Source organism: Mauremys reevesii, linkage group 8, assembly GCF_016161935.1.
Source record: "Mauremys reevesii isolate NIE-2019 linkage group 8, ASM1616193v1, whole genome shotgun sequence".
NCBI lineage: Eukaryota > Metazoa > Chordata > Testudines > Geoemydidae > Mauremys > Mauremys reevesii.
This window is the reverse complement of record NC_052630.1, coordinates 53,696,325-53,722,495: the sequence shown is the minus strand read 5'-3', so window position 1 is coordinate 53,722,495 and position 26,171 is coordinate 53,696,325. Positions and strand designations below refer to the sequence as shown.

The following is a 26,171-nucleotide window of genomic DNA, read 5'->3' as shown; positions in this document are numbered from 1 at the left end:
TTTGATGTGTCTGTCTGCTGGTGGCCTAGCCAGACAGCTTTTGTATTCAGTGTCCCATTTTTGTTCATCGTCCTGATGGAGGCCAAGCAACATCTGCCCAGGAGCCTGTCTCCATCACTTTAGTATTTAGACCTGCTTTCTTGTGGATTTATGCATGGCACAGCCATTGTCCCATCTGAACGAATCAGAGTGTGCTCCTTCTTCACCTCTTCTTGAGGTCATTAAGAGCCTGATCACTTTTTTCTCTTTGATCCTAAATATGTTCCTTGTGTCCCATGGGTCCCAAGTGTGCTCCTCAACCTGAAAGGCTGGTGTTTGTGGTCAGAATTTTTTATGTGGATTGTGGAGGGAGAATGGTACCATCATGTGTGCTTCCTGTTTTCACCAATTGTGGGTGGCACCTCTCCTTTCCTTTGCATGTCTTGTTGGGAATGGTTCTAGGAAGTAGTTAATTTGTGCTGGGGCTTGCCGGGGCTCAGATCCAGCACCTCTCAGCTTGGCAGTTCATAGCCCCAGCACCTCTGGGCTTGCTGTGCCAGTATGAAAGTCAAAAAATTGCTTGTGTCCCAGCACTTAATTGCTTGAGCCCCAGCCCCTCTTTCATTACAAACTAAGCACTGGTTCCAGACCTGTAATAAGAATCCCTGAAGCTCTCTCATGGCCACTCTAGCCCATCAAGTGATTTCTACGTATAAGCCCAGAAGACCCAGGGGTTGCAGGTGAAGATGGATGGAAGATGCTGAGTTCCTTGACGCCGTGGAGGTAGTGGAAGCTAGTGTCTCCATCCTGAATTTCACCACCTTCATTGACCGGTCCAGCTCTAGAGCTCTAAGATAGCCCACACTCCCCCAGATCTTTATCTGACTATGAAGAATTGAGGGGAGAGTTCCAAGCAGTTTTCATGCTGAGAGACAGGCTGTTCTGTCCCTAGCTCTGGGATGTGAAAGATCTCCTTCAGGATGGATCAATGCTTCTCAGCATCTCTTGAAGTTGGAGAAGGACTGAAAAAGGGATGGGTAGGGGGAGAATCTGGAGCTCCATAGTATTCATACTGCAATTCTCTTCCGTATCTACCTGTCAGCTAGACTCTCAGGCTTGAAAAGTGTAACGCCCATGAATCCATCTGCTATGAATGTAACTTCTTTAGCCGTGAATTCCATTTGTCATAGTTCTAAGGAGGTTGATGCCTTTTTGGTTGTTGCACCAGGACACTGTGGCTTTTGTGAAGCGGGTGCTTGTCAGTGAGACTCTTAGGGCAGCTGAAGAAGCTTAGAAGTCCCTTCTGATCATGTCTTCTATCTTCTTGTCTGCAGGGTATTCTGGGAAGAAAGAACCTTCAGCAAAAATTACCATGCCCTTTGCCAGGAAGGCCACTGCTGCATTGGCTGAAAGGAAGATGAAGATAGAGTCTTAGGCTTCTCAGACGCTGTGGAATTTCAGGACTAACCAATCAAGCCTTTTGTCAGGAATCTCTCACTCTTTCCAAATGACTTCTGCAAAGGAGGGATGAAGGGACATGCCAACTTTTCTTGTAATTCTGGACAGGAGAGATTTGCTCTTGGCTTTAGCCTACACCCCATGATTTCAAACATGCCCAGGGAAAGAACCTCTCTGCTTCTCTGGCACAGGGCTATGTTGGGAAGCCAAGAGTTCCCATGGTGTGGCAAAGGAGCTGGTGAAGGAAGATGAGCATCTGGGATGCTTTCTGGCCTCTCTTGTGTTTTCTAGCCATTTTGCTTCTCTTTTGCCTTTTGGAGGGAGGATTCTCAGCCACATCAGAGATGAGTCTATTTTCTTCATTGGGGCTCAGCCCCTGATGGGGTGGGACGAGCTTCTGTAACTGATGAGGAAATGCTGGGATCCATTTACCCTGAAAAAGCCGAGATCCCCCGCTTGAGAAGGAAAGTTGGAAAGCACGGCAGCCTCTTCACCATGCAAGTCCATTATCCACTTGAGCATAGGGGTGAAGCCACTGGGGATTTTCCCTTTTGGACTGGACCACATGGGTTGAGGGGACTTTTGTGCTATCCCCAAGGTCATTGAGGAACATCCAGCTTGTTGAATTCCAGGTGCTGAAGATGATTGACCCACACTCTTGTGAAGGTATCCTGAGATGATGATGGGGTGGTGGGGGTGGATGTGGAGGCTACACCATGCCATCCAAACTCTGAACCCCCTTCCCTGGTGGAGTGAGGGACTGTAGACTGGGAAAGATGGTGGCACAGAGCACCACTTTTGCAACTCCCAAGAGAGTCTCCTCCCAAAAGGAGCATCTCTGGTTCTTCTGCTTGTTCCACCTGACCTGTTCCGCCAAGTTGGGAGAGAATAAATGTGGAGAAGGAGCTCAGAGGGTTGTCCTGTTCTGATGCAGAAATTTGGGCCCCCTGAGGAAGAGGAGGCAGATGGGAGGAAGATTTTGCTCACTGCTGTCCCAAAACGAGCTTGAAAAGATGGGACAGCAAAGGATCTGGCTGGGGTGCCGCATGGCTGCTTTGTTTGCCTTGCCAGAGGCAGAGAATTTAGCACAAACAGTGGCAGAGCATGGCCAAGAGCCTCGTGGTCAAGTCTAAATTGCTGCTGGAAGAGAGGCAGAGTCCAGATGTGTTGGACTGGGGGGCAAGGAGATCAGAATAAACCAGAAGCCATTGAGTCCAGCTGCTGGAGTCCCAACGGGTCACCTGCTCCATTGAATTGTCATCTTTTTGCATCATGGCAAACCAAGAGCCGTGGTCCCCATTTGTCACCATTATGTAACAGCTCTTCATAGCCACTGTACACCATGGTAAAAGGCTGCAATGTCCTGCGAGCTACCACAGCGACTGAACCTCTGAACAGGATTCCAACGATTGATCAACGGGGTCTTTGCCTCAACTCCCTGCCTCATTCTCCTTTCTAGTTTGCGCTCCCTCTTTCCAGTGACATCCCCGCACCTCTGGCTTTTATTCCTTCTCATCCTCATCCCCTAGTTGTAAACAATATTTGATCTCCATTCATCATAGGAAAGAGTTCCCATTGGGATAGCTCTGTGATTCTTGGAATTAAAGGTGCCTTCTCTGTGCCACAGGAAACATTCACACACTGCACAAGTGTTTTGGGAACTCCAGGGTTCTCTGCTTTAGGGAGGAAGGCAAGGGAATAAATTTGTCTAAATCCACATCAATGTGGCTCTGAGACGGATCCCCCTCCCCCTGCTTCCTTAAGGTAACAGCTGCTGGTTCTGGGGCGGGTTGGACCTCTTTAAACTCGAAGGAAAGCAACGTGAGGGTTCCCTTGTGAGACGCAGTGGTGGTGGAGCAGAGGAGGGTGAAGGAGGGGTTAATGGTGCGTCCCGTTGCCAGGTTATGGCTGGGGACTGGGAGGCAAACCTTGCACGCCACCCTGTAGGGGCAGTTCTTTCCCAGGCCCAGAGGAGGCGAAATCACCCGTACTAATTTGTACATATCCTTATACGGGATCCTGCCGCTGTAAAGGAAGCACACGTGGGTTAATAGGACACTGAGATAATGGAGAAGAGGAAACGAGAGCTTAACCAGGGGTGAGAGACCCAGTTCAGGTCCATGTCTCTCTCCTTCTGGCTCCAACAGACCCAGACTGGAGAAGGCTGTGAAAAGTCACCACCATATAAGCATAGCTACCACCTTCTCCATTCCAAAGGGGTTAGCACCCTCATTCTCACCCAAACTGGAGATTCCCCGTGGAAAGGCTTGCCCTAAACATGCACTCACTCAGATACCCCAAGCACCAATAATGCCATATCACAAGCCTACGACTGGTCAGAGCGACCTGAAATCCAAGGACATGATTGTACACAACTACTTGTTTAGGGTTCTAGGAATCTTTGCACTTTTATGGAGTTGCACCCAATTATACCAGCAGAGAATTTGCCCCACATTGTCAGTTCATTATAGAAATCAGTTAATTAATCCTCACAATATTTCTATGAAATCAGTAGATGAGTACGTTTTAACTCCATTTTACAGATAGGGAAACTGAGGCATGGAGAGTTAAAGTGACTTGCCCAAAGCCACACAGCTGCTCAGAGGCAGAGACCACTGCGCCTCCCTGACCACTATTAGGAAAGCCATGGAGTAAAGCTGCTTTGTCTGTTATTTCCTCTGGGTCCTGCCTCACTTTCCTCCCATTCCCTAGGTACTTTTGCATCACTGGCCAGGGATAACCCAACTTGTCTAGGCAAAACCATTCATAACAGAGTACAGGCAACTGGACAGAGCACATGGAAACCTTAGGGGTCTCTTTATTTAGTGTAGCTGGGGGCCTCTGATGACATTCATTTACCGTATTTATCTATCTAGCCCCTTCTCAACACTTAGACCCGCAGCCCCATTCAGGTGACAGGACCCGCTCACACTTGGTAACCCTTCTCCGCTCAGCGATGGGGATTAGAGCTGCCATCAATTTTAAAATTAGCCTAGAGCAGTTTGTTTCCTCCTGGTATTTCCCATAATAACCGGCTAGACTCCATGACAAAACAGCATGGGATCTCTTGCTTTGTGAGACCTGGGTGAGAGCAGGCACTGTACCACATTTGGAAAATGCCATCCACAGGGCCTGACAGCAGGTTCTTTCTTTGACTGAACTGAAGAACCCATCGTAGCACCCAGTTCTCAGTGCAAAGGGCACTAGAAATTGCTGGTATCAAGATGTCACCCTTCCTAAATTTCTGAGGAGAGAATGAGCCTGCTTTGCACTGCTTGGACCTCTCAGGTCTACATGACCATAGCTTCTCTGCTCTACAGCATCATACACTGAAGTCTCAGAACTGTACAATGCCTGGGCATCTGATAAGAGGACGGCCCTGCCTATTCCAGCCTTGGTGATGTTTTCACAGTGTGGGATGCTGCTGCTGAGAAGCAGTCCTGGGGAGATGGCTAACTTGAGTCAGGCTGGAAAAGGTGCTGAAGTGGATCATGCTAAGGACAGATAACGTTAGGAACAATCACTGCCTGGGTTAGCTCTCAGTAAGCAATAAATCAGGTTGCAAAAACGTGAAGGTGGATTGATTCCAAATGGTGAGCTTCCAATTGGAGCATAGTTCTGGAGCTGACACCATCTCGTGCCTGAAGCTGATGCAGCACCGAGTGTACATGGTTTCAAAGAGGCTGCCCAAAGTGCTGACCCAACACCGACAGGAGATAGAGCCTTGTGGCACTCGTGGTGCCAATGAGGATCTGCACCCAGAGAGGGCATTCACAGTATTCCTAATGCTGAGAAGGGCTGATGTTATGACCAGCAGCCCTGATGCACTCCCAGTGTTGCTGAGGGTTAGACCTCAGTAAGCTGCCCCAGGAACGCTCCCAGTGATCTCAGGTATGTAGGCTGAAAGCAGCCTTCCTGGAGCACTGCTGGGGGTTGTATCTGGAGCAGTCACCCTAAAGCACTTTCGGCTCCACCCCAATGGCCACGTGAGTGACCACCCTCACGCAATGCTTCTTCTCCAGTGTGGCAGCGCTAGACTGACTTGCTCTCCCAAGTGGGAACTCTCTTTTCAGAGGGATCCTGGAAAGGCTGCCTGAGGAATCATTAGAGGATTCAAAAGCCTTCTCCTGTCTCAACAAGGATGGGCGAAGTCCATTGGCCATATTAAATCTAGCCCTGTCCTCAGGCTCATTCCCATCCAAAGCATCTCAACCCTTTCTCAATGTTTGAATAAGGTCCTGAGCAGCTAAATTAGCAGGAGTCCAGCTACCTTCGCAGCCTCTCTGCTGGGCTCACACACTGATTCAAATGGTGATTTTGCACACTCCGGTGCACAAAGTATTTGGGGGCTGGAGGATGGAGAGTTGCTTGCAGATTGTCTTGAGGGTGTGGGAATCTGATTGGCATGAGGAAAACAGGAAAGGAGGAAGATCCAAAGCCAACAGTTGGAAGGTGGCGGTGTGCGGAGGTAGCTGGGGGCTGCCAGAGGAGCTACAGAGAGGGATGCAGTAGGAACATCCAAAGGTTTGGATAACACTGTACTTAGCATGCTTCTCCGAAAAGAAGCAGCCAAAACCTTTGGACTTCAGCCCATCGCTAGTTATCAAAGGAGCAGGATGCCCAGGGGGCTATAAGGCAGCCCACAAACAGGAAGGTGGCTCCGTGCCATTGGACCTCCCAGGAGCCAGCCAGTATTTTCCTCTCACAGCTGCGTGTTCCAGCAGCTCTGATTCCCTTCCCTTCCCTGACTGTCCCAGGTATTACAGCCAAATGGGTTCCCAAAAAAAAAGGGGCTTTGAGAGGCCAGGGAAAGGAGGAGGAAGTTGGCTACATACCACGCAGCTCTGTCATACTCCGCCCAGATCCGGACAAACTCATCTAAGTGATGAGGCCCCAGGATGGAGGAATCCCGAGTCAGGTATTCAAAATTGTCCATGATGACAGCCACAAACAGATTGAGCATCTAAGTGAAAAGGAAAGAGACAGAGAGAAAGGGATGGAGAGATAGAGACAGAGCATAAAAAAGGGAGGGAAGATGGGAGAGTAATATATGGAAGAAGACAGAAGAAAAAGGAATCTGTAAATAAAGAGCATGGTAGTTTTGTGGCAGCTTCCCCATGCACAGAACTCCTATTGAAGTGCATGCATGGAGCAGCTACAGAATCAGATGCTTAATTGTCACACAGATCAATATTAATATTTTCAAACACCGCATCCAACTAGGTGCACACTGTATTACAATGGAAATAGCCTCTCTTTGGTGTGTCAGTAGCACCAGGTAGAGGATTCCTCCCTGACCCGTTACATGTCAACCTGCGCCCATTACGCTTGGCAGCTGTGGATTGTGCTGATCTGAATGTCCCACTAAATACCAGCATTTAACCTTCAGGCAGCTGAGAGCACGAGTAAGGAACCACACCACACTGGGCAAGAGGCAAGCAGGTAGCAGTGGCGGCTCCAGGCACCAGTGCTCCAAGCACGTGCCTGGGGCAGCAAGACGTGGGGGGCACCCTGCTAGTCCCTGCGAGGGTGGCAGTCAGGCAGACTTCAGCGGCTTGCCTGAGGGAGGTCTGCCGGTCCCGCAGATTCGGTGGCAATTCAGCGGCGGGTACGCTGAATCCGTGGGACCGGCGGACCTCCCGCAGGCAAGCCGGTGAATCTGCGGGACCGGGGACCTCCCGCAGGCAAGCCGCCGAAGGCAGCCTGCCTGCCGTGCTTGGGGCGGCAAAAAAGCTAGAGCTGCCCCTGGCAGGCAGAAAAGATTAGTACATCAGCATTACTCCCCTGGGCTGTGTCTAGCTAATCAGTGAGAATCTGAACAGCACCTGGGCTCTCCTCACAACAGTGACGTGGCTGAGCCAGGGATCAAAGAACACAGAAGCGAGGCGATCTAGCCAATGCCTTCTGATAGTGCCTTCCGAGCCCACAGCGTTCTTTAGCTGAGCAGTTCACAGTGGGGGCAATGACCTTTTGCCACCAGGATACTTCACCATTACATCTGGAGCATCACATTTCATGCACAGGGCTCTACTCTTCATTACTTCCACTCCCTTACAAACCATGTCCCTTCTTGTCTCTCTGTCTGTGCCTCTCACTCGCAGTTTCTCTATACCACACCTTTGCCTTCCTTATGAAGGATGGGCAGAGTTAGACAGCCAGCTGTAACTGGGGTTCTCCATCGCATTTCTGGCTTAGAGGCTTTGCTGTACAGGGAAATTTACAAGCATTACTGTAACTGGTGCTATAGTTATTATGGCTATATACTCTCCATCTGGATATTCTTATCTGGCACAACAATGGCCTTTTTTCAGTGTAGCTCATGTCTCCATGGAGGCATAGTGGTTCCCAGCCTTGAGGACCTGGAGAGCTACTTTACCATTGAATGGTTTACTGGGAAGCAACTGCGAGCTGAGACCAGACAGTGTAAGTGGAGCTCTGACTGGCTGCATGGACTGATACCACCCGCTATGATCAGCTACATGTAGGGATGCCAAGAACCACAGCCTGAGTGTCAACTGATTCAGTGCAAGCCCGAATGGTGCCTTTTCCAAGGACCCTCCTGACTGCATCCCCTTTTTACTAAACAATTGAGAACACTTCCGCCTTTCATGAGTAGGCTCGTGTGTGTGTGTGTGTGTGTGTGTGTGTGTGTGTGTGTGTGTGTGTGTGTGTGTGTGTGCATGCGCACGCTGGTGGGGGGACAACTGTAACTCCCCCCAGTTTCCTGCCACAGAGAGCATACATTATCTTTTGCAACCACAACTTCCCTGTTCAATGAAAAAATAGGGATAGGAGGCAGATATAGATCACGTAAACACCTTGACCCACAGAGCAGGTGGGCCTGCTCTCCATACTGACAGTCACATGGCAGATCATTTGAAATTCTAAATGCAGGGCAAAATCATGCTAAGTTGTATTCATGATGAAAGGGACAGGCCTCTGGGTCAGAACAGCCCCTCCTTACCACTGTCCCTGAAACCAGCTAGGCATGGCTCTTACAGTGGTAAAACCCTTCTTGAACATTTCTTGCTGTCCCTGGTGTAAGAGTGCTAGCTTCTTCAGCAACCAGGGGTAACAGAACCTGGAGCAGAGAGCACAAGGCGAGATCTCTCTGAGTCTCTTTGCAGAGTGAATCCCACCCATCATGGAGTAGTGGAGGGTAGGGTAGGATGGGATGGGGATGTCCCTGGGTTGGGAGCAGTCAGTGCTGAGTCCTCCCGAGAACTGAGAGATCAGTGTGGTGGAAGGAGGTGAACTCACCAGGAAGGAGCAAAAGAAGATGAAGGAGACGAAGTACACGTAAGCCAGATCCGTGCCACAGTGCTCATTCTCGTGCTGTCCGGACGTTGCCGTGGTGTCTGGCTCACAGCCTTTGCCTTGCAGGCATGACAGCATGATCTCCTGCCATGCCTCACCCGTGGCACTCCTGCATCCAAAACACACCCACCATTAACAGCTGCTCAAAGCAGAGCCCCTCACTGCTCCACAACTTTACTACATATGAGCAAGATGCTTGGAAATTTGCCCCACCTCCCCCTTTGGAAATAAAATCTGCCACCTCAGAACTTATGGTCTCTACCAATAACCAATGCTAGCGGCTTCTGAAGATGGCATAAAACCCCCATAACGAACTAAAGTGTACAGCACTGTATCACGGTGGGAGGCAAGGTGGCTTCCTGACTCCAGCTAGTGATCATCTTATGCCCTAAAGCAAAAGGAGAAAGGACCCTTGAATTCCGACCTAGATGGCATGACTGCAGATGCTGTTCTCAGACACAGCTGTTTTATTTCTATCCTGCAGCAGCAAGTTCCACAAGTCAGAAATCCAACGCCTGAATGTCAGCAGCCCACATAGGCCAGGGAGACTAACAGCTCCAAGTGTAAAGCTGAAAAGCCATTGTTGTGTGTGTGGGGCTAGGGTGACTTGTGATCCCCACCTGCTTTTCTAGCTGGGGCACCCCAGCTGATCTGCTGTGGCAGACACTCATGCAGCCAGGCAGGCCTTCAGCATTTTGACTCAGGTAGGGACGAAATGGGGAAAACCAAGATGTTTAGTTATGATTCAAAACGCACGTGTACCTAAAAAGGAGCATAAGGGAGGCCAGGAAGCTGCGGAAGTTGTTGTGACGGTTAATGTGGCTTTCTTCATCTAATTTGATATTCCCAAAAACCTAAGGGCAAAAAGGAAAGAAAACTCAACACACAAGAACTGCCAAGCAGGAAGTGCACCGACCTGCGCAGCCAGGGACTGGAATCGGTTATGTTTCCTCCCACCTGCCCATGGAGCAAACAGCTGGTCTGATCTCAGTGAGGATTACACATCACAAAGGCTGCTCCTTCTGCTGGAGTGCACCCTTCAGGTCAGAGAGCAGTTATGCTGGCTGTCACCAAGGGAGGGACTGCACTAACACAGACAGACACACATATGCGGGGATGGTGAGGAATCCATCTGGCCAGCAGCTGCCTCCTTCAGAAGAGCAGATCAGGAAAGCCGTCGAATGCTTTTCACGCTATGCTATCAAGAGGTTCTCTTTGTAAAAGGGTAGTAACACCTTGGGTTAAATTCTCCTCTCTCTCAAAGCATGTTGGTGCAACTCCATGAAGCCAACACATCGGTAATAAATGATGGGAGAATCTGGCTTATTGAATATATGTGCAGACATTTCTGGTACACATCAATACATGAAAGATTGTGAAGTGCTCAGATATTATGGCAATTGGAGCCGTGTAAGTATCTAAGACATCTAGAGATGATTTTCGGTACATCTTGTGTGTGTTTCAGTGTGTTTTGAGTACATGCCTCTTGAGAAAGAGGCATGGTCTGAACACAGAACTGGAGCCAGGAAGTCCTAAATTCTAAATCTGACTCTGACAGTGATACTTAACTTGTGCCTCAGTTTCCCATCTGTACAATGGGGATAATAGTAGTGACCTACAACCTTGAGATGTTGTAGGGCTGAATAAGTTTGTGTTTGGAAAGTACTTTGGAGAGGAAAAGTATTGTGTTAGTATCATTACATATCTATTCTACTTTCAGCATACCTAAAAATACACTAACCGCTGACTATTTTTTCCACAAAGGTTTTTGGAATGTGTAATTGTAGAATATTTTCTGCCTCCAGCTATTTTGCTCAAACACCGCCCACTCACCACTGCTTGGGGAATTTGTTCACAAAGGTGTTAAAACAAATCAAATACTATCGCACCACAAGGGGGATTAAATTTGATGGCAATTGTGAGGGGCTGAGAAAGCCTGCAGGAGGGTGGGGAGGCAGGGGAAAGTGGCCAAAAATAGATCAATAGAGCACAGTCAGTCAAATCTTTTGGGGGAAAACCCGCTAAACAAATACATTTCCACTCAAACAAAGGAAACCAGATTCTCTATCCAGAGCAGGTGGCAATGACAGCCCTGGCAACAACCCCCCAACAACCAAAGCGCTTCCGAGCTGTGACCATCAGACAGTTTTAGTTGTCACAATGCTTCGATCACTGTAGAACGAAGCCCTGAGTATTAATAGCCAAAGCTGCCTTCCCAGAGATGGAGTGTGGGTCTTGGACAGTCTTCAAACCACAAGATCAATCCGGCAAACCACGTAATCATCTGCTTAACTTTAAATGCACGAACGACTCCATTGACTACAGTGGGGCTCCTCCTGTGCTTACGGGCTTTGCTGGACTGGGGCCTAAAAGCCTGGTTCTGCAAAGCGCTGAGTACCCTCAATGCCACTGACTTCAACTGCAGGATCAAGCCCTAGCCCTGGTTTCTGCAACACGAGACCTTCCCAAACCAATACAAGGATGTTGGGCAACAGAGATTAGCGAGAGGAACCAGATCAACAAAGGTTCTCACAAGGACCCTGTCAGGCAGGACGTTAGTTGTGAATTGGATTCTGCAGGTTGGGGCCAGACATTAGTGGGACCTGAGTCATTCCTAAGGTTTTAGGCACTATAGAGTTCTGCTTGGAAAGAAAGAGGTAAACTGAGCTGTCCACATGGATTGCCCAGCTGAGCATAATATGAGAGATGATGTACTCCACAGGAAGGATTCCATCCAGGAGTACTACATCACTGGAGTCACGGTGACATAATCCTGGAGAAGGTAGTCTGGATATGTACATTGCCAGAGGATTCTGTGGGGGACACACTGCAACCTGTGGGTGTATTAAACACTGCAGCTCCTACTGAGCAAGGCTTCAAACCTCTTCAGCACCTGACCTGGTCAACAGACTCCAACACAGTAAGCAGATGCGAGACTGGATAATGCTAAAGTGGGTGACAGAGTGGACCACTCTTCACTGTCTGCCCCAGAGAGAAGCAGCCTTGTAGGAGCATACGCACACCTGGACGCCTTTGCTTACCTGCATCCCAATGATTGCATATATGAAGAAAAGCATAGCGATCAAGAGACAGACATATGGGAGGGCCTGAAAGGGAAATACACAACAGTCTGTTTTAGCAAGGTAGAGGCTTCAGAATATTAGTAAAATGCAATAGCTTGTGAACTGTGCTAAGCCCCCTATGGCCTATTGCAATTAGTTGCAAAGAACCAGCCAGAATCACACTCCTTGCTGGAATGGTGCAACATCTTCTTGACTGTTGAATTCCAAAACAAACACAGGGACTAGAAATTAAAATACCACATAATTGTGATTTACAAAATACAGACAAAGAATTTAGTCAATGCAAAAGCACAACACCAGACAGTGCTGCTGTTGAACAGCTGGCAAACCATGCTGGGTACTGATATGCAAATGAGCACATCCAAAAAGACCTCCAAGGACCCTCTGGAATGGTGCAGTCCCCTCCCCTCCATTTTTTTGCAAGGAAGCTTTTACTGCTTCTCCCTTCTGCATTTAGAATTAGAGGTGGGTTAATTTTAAAAAGTTCAGAGGGTTGGTTCATATAAACTCTCCACAGTTTGGATGCTGATCCAAAATTTTCTGGTTCATCCTGAACCCCAACAGCTTATAAATATCATAAGAATAATACTTAGTCCTGCCAAGAGTGCAGGGGATTGGAGTAGATGGCCTCTCAAGGTCCCTCTCAGTCTTACAATTCTATGATTCTAAGAATGACACAAGTTGAGTAACTGTTCCACCACCACACCTGCCCCCACAGGGGAGACTAATGTGTCCTTTACCTTGAAGGACTGCACAAAGGTCCACAGCAGGATACGGATGGTGTAGCCCTGGCGGAGCAGTTTGATGAGGCGAGCAGCCCGGAACAGCTTCAGGAAGCTCATGTTGAAGCTGCTGGTGTTTACCAGCTGCAAGAAGATCAAACAATCAGAAGAAGGCAAAAATCACCACGTCTATCCTCCACCCCCAAGGAGAGGAAAGGAGCAAGGCATCCCCCTCCCGCCTTCAATCGCTGGTACGAATTTCCAAGGTCAGAATATTCACCTTGGTGTCTGTCAAGATGATTTCGGTGATGCTGCCAATCACAGTGATGAAGTCAAAGATGTTCCAGGTGTCCCGGAAATAATTCTGCAAAGAGACCAAAAATATGTGGATGGGGAGCACAATGATCTCAGATTCAGGCAACGCTGAAACATATGCCAAGTCTTCACACATCACCACCACCACCACAGATATTGTCATCTTTCTATGCAACCAGCCTCTGGAATACTGTCTTGTGTCTGAGGGGGTTGTAGCCCAGAACATATCTATGGTGAGGCAGATTTTCTATAAGGTAACTCTTGCGTTGAATAAGCCAAACTGCTAAAAGAAGGCACAGAATTCTCTTGCATTGTCAAAAAGGGACTAAAAGAACAGAGAAACTACTGCAATCCTGACTGAAGGCCCAATCACAAGTGGATGAGCCCAGAGACACAGTTGTCTATTTAAACTATGCAGCGGAGTATCTATGCAACTGAATATTTAATACAATCAGGTGCCTAAATGGCTATCTACAACTTCTGAAGTCAATGGAAGTTTTGCCTGAATAAGAACTTCAGGAACTGGCCTACCAATAACACTTTGCCTTTACATAGCACCTTCCATTTGAGGAAATCAGAGTGCTTTAAAAGGGTGTGTAAGTATCATTGTTCCCCTCTGATAGATAGAGAAAACAAGACAGGGTGAGACTGAGAGCCCAGGAAGTCAGACATGCAGCCAGGAACAGAATATAGGCCTTTTGAATCCCAGTCCTTTGCTCTAAACACTAGACCATGCTGCCTCCTAGACAGATAGATCCATGATTTGGAAAAGGGTTGCTGGTGTGCTGTGCACCCCAAGCCCACATGCTGCTGGGACAGAGGAGGGCTCTTTGCACTCACAGAACTGTCCATTGACTGGCTCAATATTCTGTCTCCATGTCTCAGAGGTTGGTTATTCACTATTAATTCTTACTTATCAAGTGCAACAGGTGTACATGGCCCCTCATCAGCTTGCAACAAAAAAGTCACTGCCCTGTGCATCTTGTAATCTAACAGTAATAGTTTAATGTAAGTGTGCCATATGCTGGACTGCCACAGTGGAGAGCAACCAGATGTCATCCAGCAGGACAGGTGAGAAACAAAAGGAAAAAGAAATAAAGAACAAACAGAATCAGCTTTTCCTAAGGGTAGCTGAAGACAAGAAAAAGTGTTATGTTCACAAATAACAGATTCCTTGGTTTGAATAATGAGATAATTAGTGGTGAATGGCTGAGACTCAAGGGAATGATAATTAAATATGAAGCCCTTTCACCACTATATCGCCAGTTCCAATCTGGGATCAACAGTTATCAATGAATGGGTATTTCATGGCCTGGTTGAAAGGAATTAGTGGAATCAATCCAGTTCCTAGTGCACAGGCATCAACATAATATCAGCCACCAACACAACTGGTAATAAACTGGCACCCTGGTTGGCAGCCTCAGCAGAAAGGCCAAAGCCTGAACAGGTCTAGACACTGAATTGCCCAGGTGGGAATGGGTGACAATCTGAAAGCTGTCACCAGCAGTAAATTCACACAAAATATAAAAGTCCGTTAAAAATAACATCGCCACTTGGGTTCAGCAGTGGGGGTGACTCTCAATTGCTCAGATTAAATGAAAATCCCAGAGATTTCACTCTAAGATATTCACTCAGGAATCTGGAAAGTTCCAGATGTTGGGCCAGGAATCTGGAAAGCTCTGGACTGACCAAGAAAGCTGGTAGAAATCCAGTGTCATGGTGCTTAACAAGAATCTAAAGCAAGACTCCAACACCCAGAATAAGTACAGCACTCAAAAAGATGCCAGAACTAAATACCAGTTACATTCCAGGAAGCTAAATCCAATTACTAATGCCAAAAGAACAGAGTATTAGCTACACATTAGGAAGCCAAAGTCCACTACCACTGCCAGTTGAACCGAGCACCCAAAGCTGGTATGAAGTACTAGTACCAATCACTTACCAGGAAGCCAAAAGCTATGATCTTCAGGACACATTCCAATGAGAACACCATGGTAAATGCGATGTTCAGGTACTTAAGAGCCAGCTCATATGTGTAGGGCGCAGAATAGTACTGCCAGAAAGAGAGAGAGAGAGTCAGAACCATCTACAGTCAGCTACCAAAATTGGATCTTACAAGGAATCTTTAGTTCCATGGTGGGATTAGACTTTGCCCAAGATCCTGCGATTTATCCCATGTGTTTTACTATTGACTGGCTAGTGACAAGCCCCCCACCCTTTTTTTAAGCCCGCTACATATCCAGTAATATTCATTCTGCCCTTCTGCTTTGTTTCTGCTGAGGCTAAGGAAAGAGGATGGAGCTGAGAGGAAGAAGGGTTATCCAGATGGCAACCACTGCTTAGGTGTTGATCACAGAATCTAGATTACATTACAATTGCCAGTGTCTCACTAATTCATGAGGTCCTCCTGTTGAAGGCAATTGTTGTTGCAGCGTCACTGCTTGTTACCTACACTGTTCACAAAGTAAGGGTGTACTGAACTTTCAAGTGTGCGTTTGTGCCCTTGAAAGAATTTCCTACAGGCTATGGGGAAAGCAACAGCAGAGATGGGCCATATTGAAACAGGAGAGTATTAGCCATCTGCCTCAAGATTTGAGGAGATGGAAGTTGGCATCTCAGTGTAGAACATACAAGTGTCTGCACAAAGAAGACAAAAAAAATTAGCCTTAGGTGGAAGAATTGCATTTGGGCAAGCAAATCATTTAGTCAGATTCCTAACGTGGGTGTGAAAAATGAAGGTGCAGTTTCAGAGGCTGGGGTGAGGTCCCTTTGAAAATCTGGCCTTGTGTGCCATCGAGATTAATTGCCTTTCAGGTTTCACAGCAAGCACTGTGCTCGACGGATTAAGTGCAAACTGGAAATATTTGCTTGTATAATAAAGACACCGGTGTAAGAGCTGAGGCTGTGACCCCATCAGCTTTCCTAGTCATCTATACCAACAGACATGATATGATATGGGACCTGGATGCCAAGACCCCAGAATCTTCTTAAAACAAATAACAGTTTCTAAATCCCTCCCTGTCTGTTTCATCTCCCCTCCAAATCCCTACACAGAGGCATGCCATCCTGGGCTTCTGGGACACCCAGTCAGCTCACCTTCATCATTAGCACAACGGTATTCAGTGCTATCATGGCCATGATGGTGTACTCAAAGGATGGGGAGACCACAAAGTGCCAGACACGGTACTGGAAGGTGTGTCGGTTTTGAGGCATGTAGCGCGTGAGAGGTTTGGCACTAATGGCAAAGTCAATGCATGCCCTCTGAAACAAAACAAAGTCTGTTAGCTTGCACTCAGCTTCTCGTCTTTCCTCTCACTACCCATGATGCCCTGTTACTGGTTCTCTGCTACAGTTGAATGGAAGAGAATAAATATTGTCCTCCTGAGCTGTGTGAATCCCAAGTCCCTGGGGGTTCCCTGCACGTCATTATGCAGAAGTGTGTTGTTGGGCTGGGGAGAGATTGGGCAGAGTATCTGCCGCTATCAGGATCCTCAGGTCCTTCCTCCCCTCGAGTTAGGTGGGTTGCCTGGGGACATGGAGGCTACTCCAGTCATTATGCTGGAGACGCAGCCCTACAAAAACTCTTCTGCCATTCGGCGATCTTGGGGGAGACTTCCCCAGCACCCAGCTGAGCTAATCAAGCTGAACGTGGGGAACGGATCTGTCCCAAGAAGCAGAAGGTCACTATAATCTGCAGCAAAATGTATACCCTGTGATGTAGTGAAACAACGTAGGATTTTCCCGTGACTGCACTGCAATCAATTTCACTCCATTCACATTCAGCATAAAATAACGGCATGAGTTAATGACGTTACTACTGTGGTTTAGGCTCAGATGGAATAAACTTAGTCAATCAGAGCACAGGGACTCTGTGCAGTTAACTGAGCTGTTATGCGACAGTTGTTTTCAGAAACTGTCTCCTATACAGATCCCTGTGTCCTATACTGCTCTCCACATGCACACACTCGCTACAAACCACACGATCACACCAAACCTGGCAGCCCCAATTACTTATTTTATCCAGCTGACAGAACATAAAAAAACAAACTTGGCTGCATTATGTCTCAAAATTGTTTCTTCACTAGACGTTCCAGGCGAGTCAGACTAGGGTTCTTCCTGTGAATTCAGTAATAGCCATACCCTGGAATAATGAACATGTGTGTCCTTCCACCTTGGCATTTCTTTAGGCCAGGATATGGTTATTGCCACATGGACAGGAAATGGCCTCAAGTTACCATCTGAAAATCACCCACTATTTGGGAGCATTTGGGCAGTAACAGCACAGGAAATCCAGGCAGTTACATGTACGCCCACACCTTGAATACTGCGTACAGTTCTGGTTGCCTCATTTCAAAAACGATATATTAGAATTGGAAAAAGTACAGAGAAGGGCAACAAAAATGATCAGGGGGATGGAACAGCTTTCATGTGAGGAGAGATTAAAAAGACTGGACTGTTCAACTTGGAAAAGAGATGACTAAGGGGGGATATGATAGAGGTCTATAAAATCATGACTGGTGTGGAGAAAGTGAATAGGGAAGTGTTATTTACCCCTCCATATAACACAAGAACCAGGAGGTCACCCAACCAGGCAGCTGGTTTAAAATAAACAAAAGGAAGTACTTCTTCACACAATGCGCAGCCAATCTGTGGAACTCTTTGCCCAGGGATGCTGTGAAGGCCAAAAGTATAACAGGGTTCAAAAAAGAACTAGGTTAAGTTCATGGAAGATAGGTACATCAATGGCTGTTAGCCAAGATGGTCAGGGATTCAACCCTATGCTCTGGGTGTCCCTAAGCCTCTGACTGGATGACAGTCAGATAGATCACTTGATAGTTGTCCTGTTCTGTTTATTCCCTTTGAAGCACCTGGCATTGGCCACTGTCGGGAGACAGGATACTGGGCTAGATGGACCAATAATGCCAGATAAAATGCAGATGAGGAAAATCATTTTCCTCTTCTAGTCTAGGGCAAAGCCTCTCTAGCAAGGAAGCAGGTGGGGGAGGGAATATGGCTCCCTAGCTCTTCTGTTTGAGTGCCAATAGGGGTGATTCACCGCCGCCACAGATGGGTTTCCTTTATAACGATAGCCTCCTTTTCAAATAGCTGGGAAGCCTGGTGAACTATTGCTGGCTGGATGGTCAGGACAAAAATGTAATCAGTGAGAATGACTCAGGTGTGATTAAAACATCCTACGTTCCAGAAGAAAATGCAAAGGGAAGGCAGATGTCGCATAAGCTGGAGTCTAGGCTGAAGAGAACTTAACTGGAGTCCAGCCAGGCTTTCACATCACATGCCTTAGCCCTCAGCTCCACCACTCCATGGTCTATACTTGAAGCTGTCTGTTGCCACAGTACATGCAAAATAAAATCATCCTGCCCTCTGCTCTCCTGTTTTTATGTGTTACCTCGTTCTTCTCCAGACTGCACTCCTCCATCATTTTGTCTCCTTGCTCCTGGAAAGTGATGATGATGAGAGCCACAAAGATGTTGACAAAGAAGAAAGGGAAGACCACAAAATATACCACATAAAAAATGGACATCTCCATGCGGTTACTGCGGCTGGGCCCCCGGTCCTCCTCAGTAACATCCACTGAATGCTGCAGCACCCTGGATAGACAGGGAAAAAGAAAGGCACAAAGGGTCACATAGATGCCAATGGCTGGTCCATTCTGGATGTCTCTCCACATTGTACTTGACTAGGAGAACATCATGTACCGAATGGTACCACCTTTAATATTCATCTCCATCTGGCCCCACTGTGCATACTGGTTATGGTGATAAAGCAAGTCTTCTACCTAACCTGCTCAGTCATGGACACTCTGTCAATGCTGGCTACCTGTTTCATGACAAGATATTCCCCTCTTCTACATTACAAGAGTCCCAGAGCTCTTCCCATTGTCTACCCTGGACGGTGGGCTTTGCCAGAGTTAAACATACGTCCCTCATAAAAAGGAGTATCCCAGAGCACCCCCTTGTTCAACACATGGTAGGGAACTGTTCAAGTTCTGCCAACATGGTGAGTGGACTAGCCCACAGAGTTCCCCTCTGACTTATGCTGGGAGATGGACTGGCCTCAAATTCCCCTCAGGCCCAATCAGGGCAGTGGACTGTCCCAGCATTCACCTCCCAAGAAGGGAGTTGGTTCCACCAGGATCCTATACCCATTAACTGGTGAGAGTTCTCACATACTGGTATAATTTCTTGACCTATCTCCTTCCCCGCAACTCTTCTCTCAGTGCCTTCTACCCCTTTCCCACCTGGAGAAACCCAGTTACTAGCCCTACCATTTAAACAGCTCTTCAAAAGGGGAACATGAGGTTTCTTCATGAATCCTGTGCCCACAGACACCTGCAAGCAGACAGGTCCAAGAACAATACTCACTGTGGCCACCCCTCTCCAGTGGAGACAGTGAAGAGCGTAAGCAAAGCCCAAATGATGTTGTCATAGTGAAATTCATGGCGCTTCCATTCACGACACTTCACTTCCATCTTGTTTTTCTCATGGTCCACGTAGTTGCCTCTGTAAGGTTAGGAGAGAACATCAGGACCTCTTTATACTGCCAGGACTGAAGAGGATTTAACTTTGCAGGCCAGCAGGGACACTTTTCTCCTCTTGTTAGGATGGAGAAGTCTTGATGGGGAGAGAAAATTAAGGAAACTGGAGGTGGGGAGAAACAAGATGAACAGGTTGAAGGAGACAGAGAGAAGGGGAGAGAAAAAGCAATCAAAAAGAGAAGGAAAGAAGAAAACAGACTGGGAGAAGAGTGGGGAGAAAGAGTCAGGGAAAGATTGAGAGACAAATGAAAGAGAGAAGGAAAAAGAGACAGCTGGTAGGCTGAGCTTGTAACAGAGAATGTGTCAGAAGGAGAGTTCATGTAATTCTTCAGGCAGCAGCACCTCTAGATTCTTAGCCCATCACAGGAGTTAATGTGAACATTTTGAACAGGGCAGCAATTCAGAATCAGTTTTTCCCCATGGAATTTTTAATTGAAAAATGTGCTAGAAAGTGCAGGAGATGCTCTTGGAGCAAAGGAAGCACAGCTCTGGCTTGAGGAGACCAGTCTGTCTTTAAGTGAGATGGGAAGCTCACTGTTCATTTAAAGACAAGCCTTCCCGTACTGATCCCACAGTGGACTTCTCCCCAGAATGGCAGGGACCATGCTCTGAAACGCAGTAAAATTTCACATAAAGGATGAGAAAGGAGTTCATTCCTCATGGAGTCCAGATATCTGTACTAGTCCTTTAAACAATGCTTTGTGGCTTTGATTCCCTGGGAAATGAGGAGTGGCTCCAACCATGACCAAGGACTTACTTCACAACCCAAACTGGATATTAACCAGCACCTGAGCGGGTGAAAGACCAGAGTTTTCACTACTAGCCCTTCATGTATCTACTTCTCTCCACACCATGGGCAGGAGTGGATGCCTTTGCCAGGGAAGCAGACTAGATCATGCATGCTGCACGGTGTACCTACATGCAATCCTTCTGTGTGTCCTTAGAGCTGTCCGTACAGTAGAAAAATTTGCCCTTGAACAGCTGGACAGCTATGACTGCGAAGATGAACATGAAGAGCTTGTAGACGATAAGTATGTTGAAGACATTCTTCAGGGAAGTCACTACACAGTCAAAGACAGCCTGCAGGAGAAGGCAAACCCAAGGGCATGATTCACCATGGAGAACCTATGTATTTTGTCAGAGGGTGAGACCAAAGCTACCTAAAAAGAACATCTGAGATGTGTCTCATTCCTGGTAGGAAAAGGATGCCAGAAGCAGATACTGTCCCAGTATTTTATAAATGACCAGAACATCCCAAAATCATTTACGGAAAAGCATTGCCCCAACAGGCACAAAGGATATTTATACCATATAAAGGTTCTTCACAACCATGTCTCAGGGCAGGATACAAGACACCATAGTACGATTAGCACTACTTAGTGAACACTTGTTTATTTAGCCTCACCTCCAACAACAAGACAGACTGGATATCTCTAATTACAATTGAAAGACACTGCCCTGTATGGCAGGTAGGCCTGAGGAATAAAGAACTGTAGGTAGGTGACCCAGACAGATATGAGATCCATAACCTTACCTGCACTAGATGTTTATTCTTTCAGCATGATCATTCTTACCAGGGATTTCAGATAAAAGAACGCTGCTGTTTTGTAAAATATGCTTTTCAGAAATAACCTCTATAAGGCTTAATCTCAACAGAGTTCACTTTTTAAATGAGTCATTAATTTAAAAGTATTCAGCTGCTTTTAGTATACGATAAGGCTGGGGTTTTTTAAAACTCAAGTTTCCAATTATGCATCCTGAGCTCAACCCAGGATGTGAAAATGCCAGTGCAGTTGGGATTGTCTTTTTGTTCTCTGTGCAGCGCCTCACACAACAGGGTCCTAGTCCATGACTGTACCAGACACTACGATAATACAAATGACAACAGAAGTAATAATTGCATGAGCGAATGAATCCTTTGGACATCTACCTTCCTACCTGTACTGGCAAATCAGATAATTAGACCTCTGCACTATCATTTGCGGAAGTTGAAGGCTGATTTTAAAAATCAGGCCCTGTGAGTTTACTCTTGCAATGCAATATTTTGTTTTATTTTGTCTCCAATTTATGCAGGCTCCATTGCAGTATTCTGGACTCTATTCTGGACTCCGCCAGCCTAATTAAGTCAGAACTGCCGGGGGTATGATAGATACTTCAGCCAGCCTTGTGGAAGCATCAGAACTTCCTGCAATGCTGAAAAAGGATCAGTTCTCAGTGCAAAAGGAGCTCAGGCAGTCTTGGTGGGATCTAAAGGCAGACATTTAGATCAAGAGCTGAGCTTTCCCAAAGTTTGTTGGTGGAGGGATCCAGGTCTGGGGGTTCCATCAACCTATCGGAGTCAGCACCCAGGATCTGGGGGCTTGTGTTGAGGCTATTTTTCATTGCAGTGGCAGGTTAAATGATTCCTGTATACTGTGGGTGCCAAAACAGGGTTCCTCAGTCCCACATCCAATGGGCATTTAAGAATCCACACCTGCTTTACATGACTGAGTATCCATATATGAAATTTAAGCCGTCTATTATTAGTAAGGTGCCATGACTGAAGACTTGAGTTTGTAGGAGACCTGTAAACCAATCTGTAATGTTTGTTGATTTCTTTGAGGTTTGGGAATGAAAGCTAATTGATATAAAGCACAAGCACTACTTTATCTATTCCTAACCAGGGAATTGGTCCCAATTCCATGGGCTGGAATTCAAATGCAATGAGAGAGTAACGAGGAAGGATCTCTCTTCTACGTTGGGAGATACTCTGATTGATACCTCACCAGGATTCTGTCTGAAGCTGGGGAGAAACGGAACCGAGGACAGAGAATTTTAAGCATTACCTTGAGTTTGGGCAATCGTTTAATGGTCTTCAGAGGCCTCAAGACCCGGAGCACACGCAGAGACTTAATGGTTTTGATATCCCGGCCTTTGTTGGTCCTACAGAGTCGGAAGGAGGCACACACACCCAAAAACAAAAAAAAGAGAGGCAATAAACTTCCTGAGTTTGGGAGGAACTCATTGGAGATTTTCAACAGCATTCACTACTTCCCAAAACATGCACACGAGAAATCTAGGGCCACAGGCAGCCTAGGTGAAAGCTGGTGTCAATCCATTAGTGTCCAGGGGGCTGTACCTGTCTCCAAAAACAATGGGTGTTCAAAACACATACTGAAAACGTTTGCAAATGAAAAATTAGGTGTCTCTGGATCAGAGGACGGCAAGCAGAGCACTAAGCTCAAAATCAGCTTTAGTGCATTCCCCCTTCATCGAGAATCAACTGCAGTAGCAAATCTTGTTATTGTGAGAAAGAGTGAGGTAACAAGGTTAATGCAGGTGATCCAACACTCTCGCTGTGCTGGGCCATCTGTTTCAAAGGCCCCACGCCACACAGCATTCCTCCGATGTCATAAACTCATGCTGCCTGGCATGTCTGAGTTTGTTTTCCTAATGCAAACGCTTTCTCCGCTCTGTGCAATTTGCAAACGCAAAGAACAAAATGTCACCAATGTTGCAATTTTTAAACAACTGCTTCTGCTGTAAGCAAATTACATCGCTATAACAACAATAATGTACAAAATAGAAGAATGCAAATTTCCTTTGTTGGCAAAGTGCTCTATCTACTGGTATCTAGCATAGATTTTTCTACTGCACTCATCTCTAGTATCAGCCCTCTCTGTCCTAGATAAGCTTAGGCCATGTCCTCAGTTGTTTCATGGCTGAAAAACCTGGGCTCACTCACCATTAACTAGCCTGCTATTAGCTGTGGCTTGCTGGGCTGAGAAATGTTTTCCCTAATCAATCTGACGGGTAATCTATAGCAGTGGTCTCCAAAGTGGGGTGCACACAGAGGATCTTTGGGGGTGCACGGCAGGAGGAGCGGTTTTTTTTTTTTTTGCTTCATCAGGCGGGAGTCCAAGCACCATTTTTTTTTTGCTCAAAATTTTTTTACTGATAGGGGTGTGCGATCAAAAAAGTGTGGTGACCACTGATCTATAGCATAACCTTATACTATGGTTATAAGGAAAAAAGAGATTTTTGTCAAGGGAAATGTTGTTAAAACCCTGATTTAAACTGTGATTTAAAAAAAAAATCCAAACCCAAAAACCTAGGTGGGTAGCTACCAATATTCTGATCTGAGAACAATCAGAATCTTATTTTGTATTAGTAAAATATACAAGGCTTTCAGTACATTTTGCATCCATCTGCTGTACTTGAAAACCTCTAAAAGGAGACTTATGACAAAGGGTACTTCTAATTGCACGGCTCCTTTTGTAAGGGTTAATACAATAGAAAGCACAATAACAGACCTAACCATAAACAGATGCAAAGAAAAACACTAATTAAAACTCCTGAAGAACAGTACAACCCCACAAACACCACATTTAACGCAATTGCACAAACATTGGAATTAACCCACTTCATGCTTTGGCACTGTTACCCTGTGGGAGATGTTTCAACACGTCGAGACCTCTCGCAGAAACATTTATCAGACTCTGCTGGCCTGTGGCGCCGCCTGTGCAATTTTCACCTCCTATTTTTTTAAAGCCTTTGGGAGACAGACTGTTTTTTATTTGGAAGCCAAATTGCAGCCCATTTTCTCAGCCCAGCAGTGTGAGGGCCCCCTGGTGAGATGTTCTCCTCACCTCACAAGGAATATGCTGTGAAAGGGATTGAGAGGGAACATCTAGCGGTCAGTAGCTGACATATGATACTAGGACTGTGTGAGCTTTTTCTAGTGAAACCAAGAGTTCACAAGCGGTTTTGACAAAGCTTGGGGAGTTTAGAGTTATGCCCAAAATGTGAAACCAGGAAGATTTTGCCTTGTCTCAGGTTTCTTTTGGCTTGGCAGGTCCTGGATCAGCATCTCCAAACAGGCTTCCTCCTGATCTTTTGGTATCTGCTGGGGGGAGGAGTGGGGAAACCTTGTTGGCACTCAGGAGCTTTTCAGGGGCAACTGTCAGGTCCTGCCCCTAACCCTTCTTCTTCAGGGAGGTGGAGCTCTTGCCAAATACTCAGTAAGACAGGCATCTCACAGTGGGACCAGAAAATGGTCCTCAGACCCTATTGCTGTGCACCACCCTTTGCTTTATTCTGGGACTGAAACACCAATAGCCGAGTGCACCCTGGGGGTCTCAGCCCCAGACCAAGGTAAAGGGCAGTGTGAAGCAGCATAAGTGGGACCGGAGGATCATTTCTCATTCCTATTGCTGCAGGATGGAAGAGGACAGGGCAAAGCACCTATTTCCTGAATTTACCTGCTAAGGATTTGCAAGGAATGGGAAAGAAAAAGTGTTTGACTTGTTCCTCTCTCTGAAGCAGAATGGGAAGGGGGACATGCAGCGGTGGCTCCAGGCACCAGCGCTCCAAGGACACGCAAGGACGGCAGTCAGGCAGCCTTCGGCGGCTTGCCTGTGGGAGGTCCGCTGGTCCCGCGGATTCGGCGGCAATTCGGCAGCGGGTACACCGAATCGGCGGGACCAGTGGACCTCCCACAGGCAAGCCGCCGAAGGCAGGCTGCCTGCCGTGCTTGGGGCAGCAAAAAAGCTAGAGCCGCCCCCGGGGACACATCATACAGCCATCCCTGAAAAATCAGTGGGAGAAGAGAGAGCTAAGATTTCCACAGGAGATGGCAAAGTGTAGGTGGAAAGCCCAGGTCTGGGGGCTTGTGATCCTCACCTGAGATGTGGGAGAGTTAAGGGATGTCAGGGATCTTCTCCCTCTGTCCCTACTGAGACCAAGGAAAGGGGCTGCCAGAGAGGGAGAGCGATTTACAGTGCCTGGTGAAAAGTATGTAGAATTCTTCATAGTTTTAACCTGGGCATTGGCAAGACTCAGTAATTTCATGCAGAGTTGTCTTGTGTGTCTAAAACACAAGGGGTGCACATACACACAGCGACCCTTTAAAAGGGCCAACGGAACTAAAATCATTATGTGTCACACTACTCTAACATGAACACCCAGGACTGAACAGTGCTATGTCTTCAGTTAGAACCAGCTAGCAAGTGTGAAAAATCGGGACAGGGTTGGGGGAAATAGATGCCTATGTAAGAAAAAGCTCCAAAAATTGGGACTGTCCGTATAAAATAGGGACATCTGGTCACCCTAGTGAGAACACGGGGGTCTCTTCCACAAGACACTCTATTATCACATAGTCCCCAGAGAATACTTCTAGGAAAGTCACAGGCTGGCTCACAAGCATTTTGACTAGCTATTAAAGTGGCCCCTGGGAACAATGTTATCAATCACCTTTCCCAAAGAAAAGGAACTCAAATGTTTTTTGGAGAAGATCTTCAGGTTTCTTTTCATTTTGGGGTCCAAAATGAAATATACAGGATCTGATCCTGGAGCTGTGCTCATCTATGCCACTCAGCTGAAGATGATAATTCACTCCGCCACTCTACCACTTGAACATGGAATAGTCCAAACAGCAGAATGCAAGGTTTGGAAAACTCAGCCAATTGATCTCTCTGATTGGGATAGCATCTGCTACCGCTTTATGAAAAAAGAAGGATAGGGCATATAACCATGGCTTCCTATTGTACCATGGACATGGTACTCTTCATCAATCTCCACTGTGTGTTTATTTCCAACACACACACACACACACACACACACACACACACTGAGAGAGAGAGAGAGAGAGAGAGAGAGACTGTTGTGTGTTCTTCTATCTATCCTGGAATACAAACCCCGGTCTCTCTCCTTGTGAGGATTTCCAATATACACCTGGTGATGTTCCATCTGAGGCCCAGTTCA

At 46.8% G+C, this 26,171-nt stretch overlaps 1 protein-coding gene across 3 annotated transcripts in view; it reads right to left on the bottom strand.

Moving 5' to 3' along the window:
• Window positions 1–26,171, bottom strand: part of CACNA1E (calcium voltage-gated channel subunit alpha1 E) — a 269,347-nt gene that overhangs the window by 22,705 nt on the left and 220,471 nt on the right. For 2 of the 3 annotated variants that reach the window (XM_039483761.1, XM_039483762.1), the window contains exons 28-39: window positions 22,256–22,352; window positions 20,350–20,510; window positions 19,258–19,395; window positions 18,282–18,483; window positions 15,971–16,135; window positions 14,817–14,927; window positions 12,840–12,923; window positions 12,578–12,703; window positions 11,796–11,861; window positions 9,517–9,608; window positions 8,698–8,863; window positions 6,273–6,400 (exon numbers count right to left, since the gene is read on the bottom strand). In XM_039483761.1, coding sequence (XP_039339695.1) covers window positions 6,273–6,400; window positions 8,698–8,863; window positions 9,517–9,608; window positions 11,796–11,861; window positions 12,578–12,703; window positions 12,840–12,923; window positions 14,817–14,927; window positions 15,971–16,135; window positions 18,282–18,483; window positions 19,258–19,395; window positions 20,350–20,510; window positions 22,256–22,352 — 1,536 coding nt within the window. Of the gene's footprint in view, window positions 1–3,365; window positions 3,463–6,272; window positions 6,401–8,697; window positions 8,864–9,516; window positions 9,609–11,795; window positions 11,862–12,577; window positions 12,704–12,839; window positions 12,924–14,816; window positions 14,928–15,970; window positions 16,136–18,281; window positions 18,484–19,257; window positions 19,396–20,349; window positions 20,511–22,255; window positions 22,353–26,171 lie in introns of all 3 variants that reach the window. The other variant, XM_039483760.1, reaches the window with a different exon arrangement.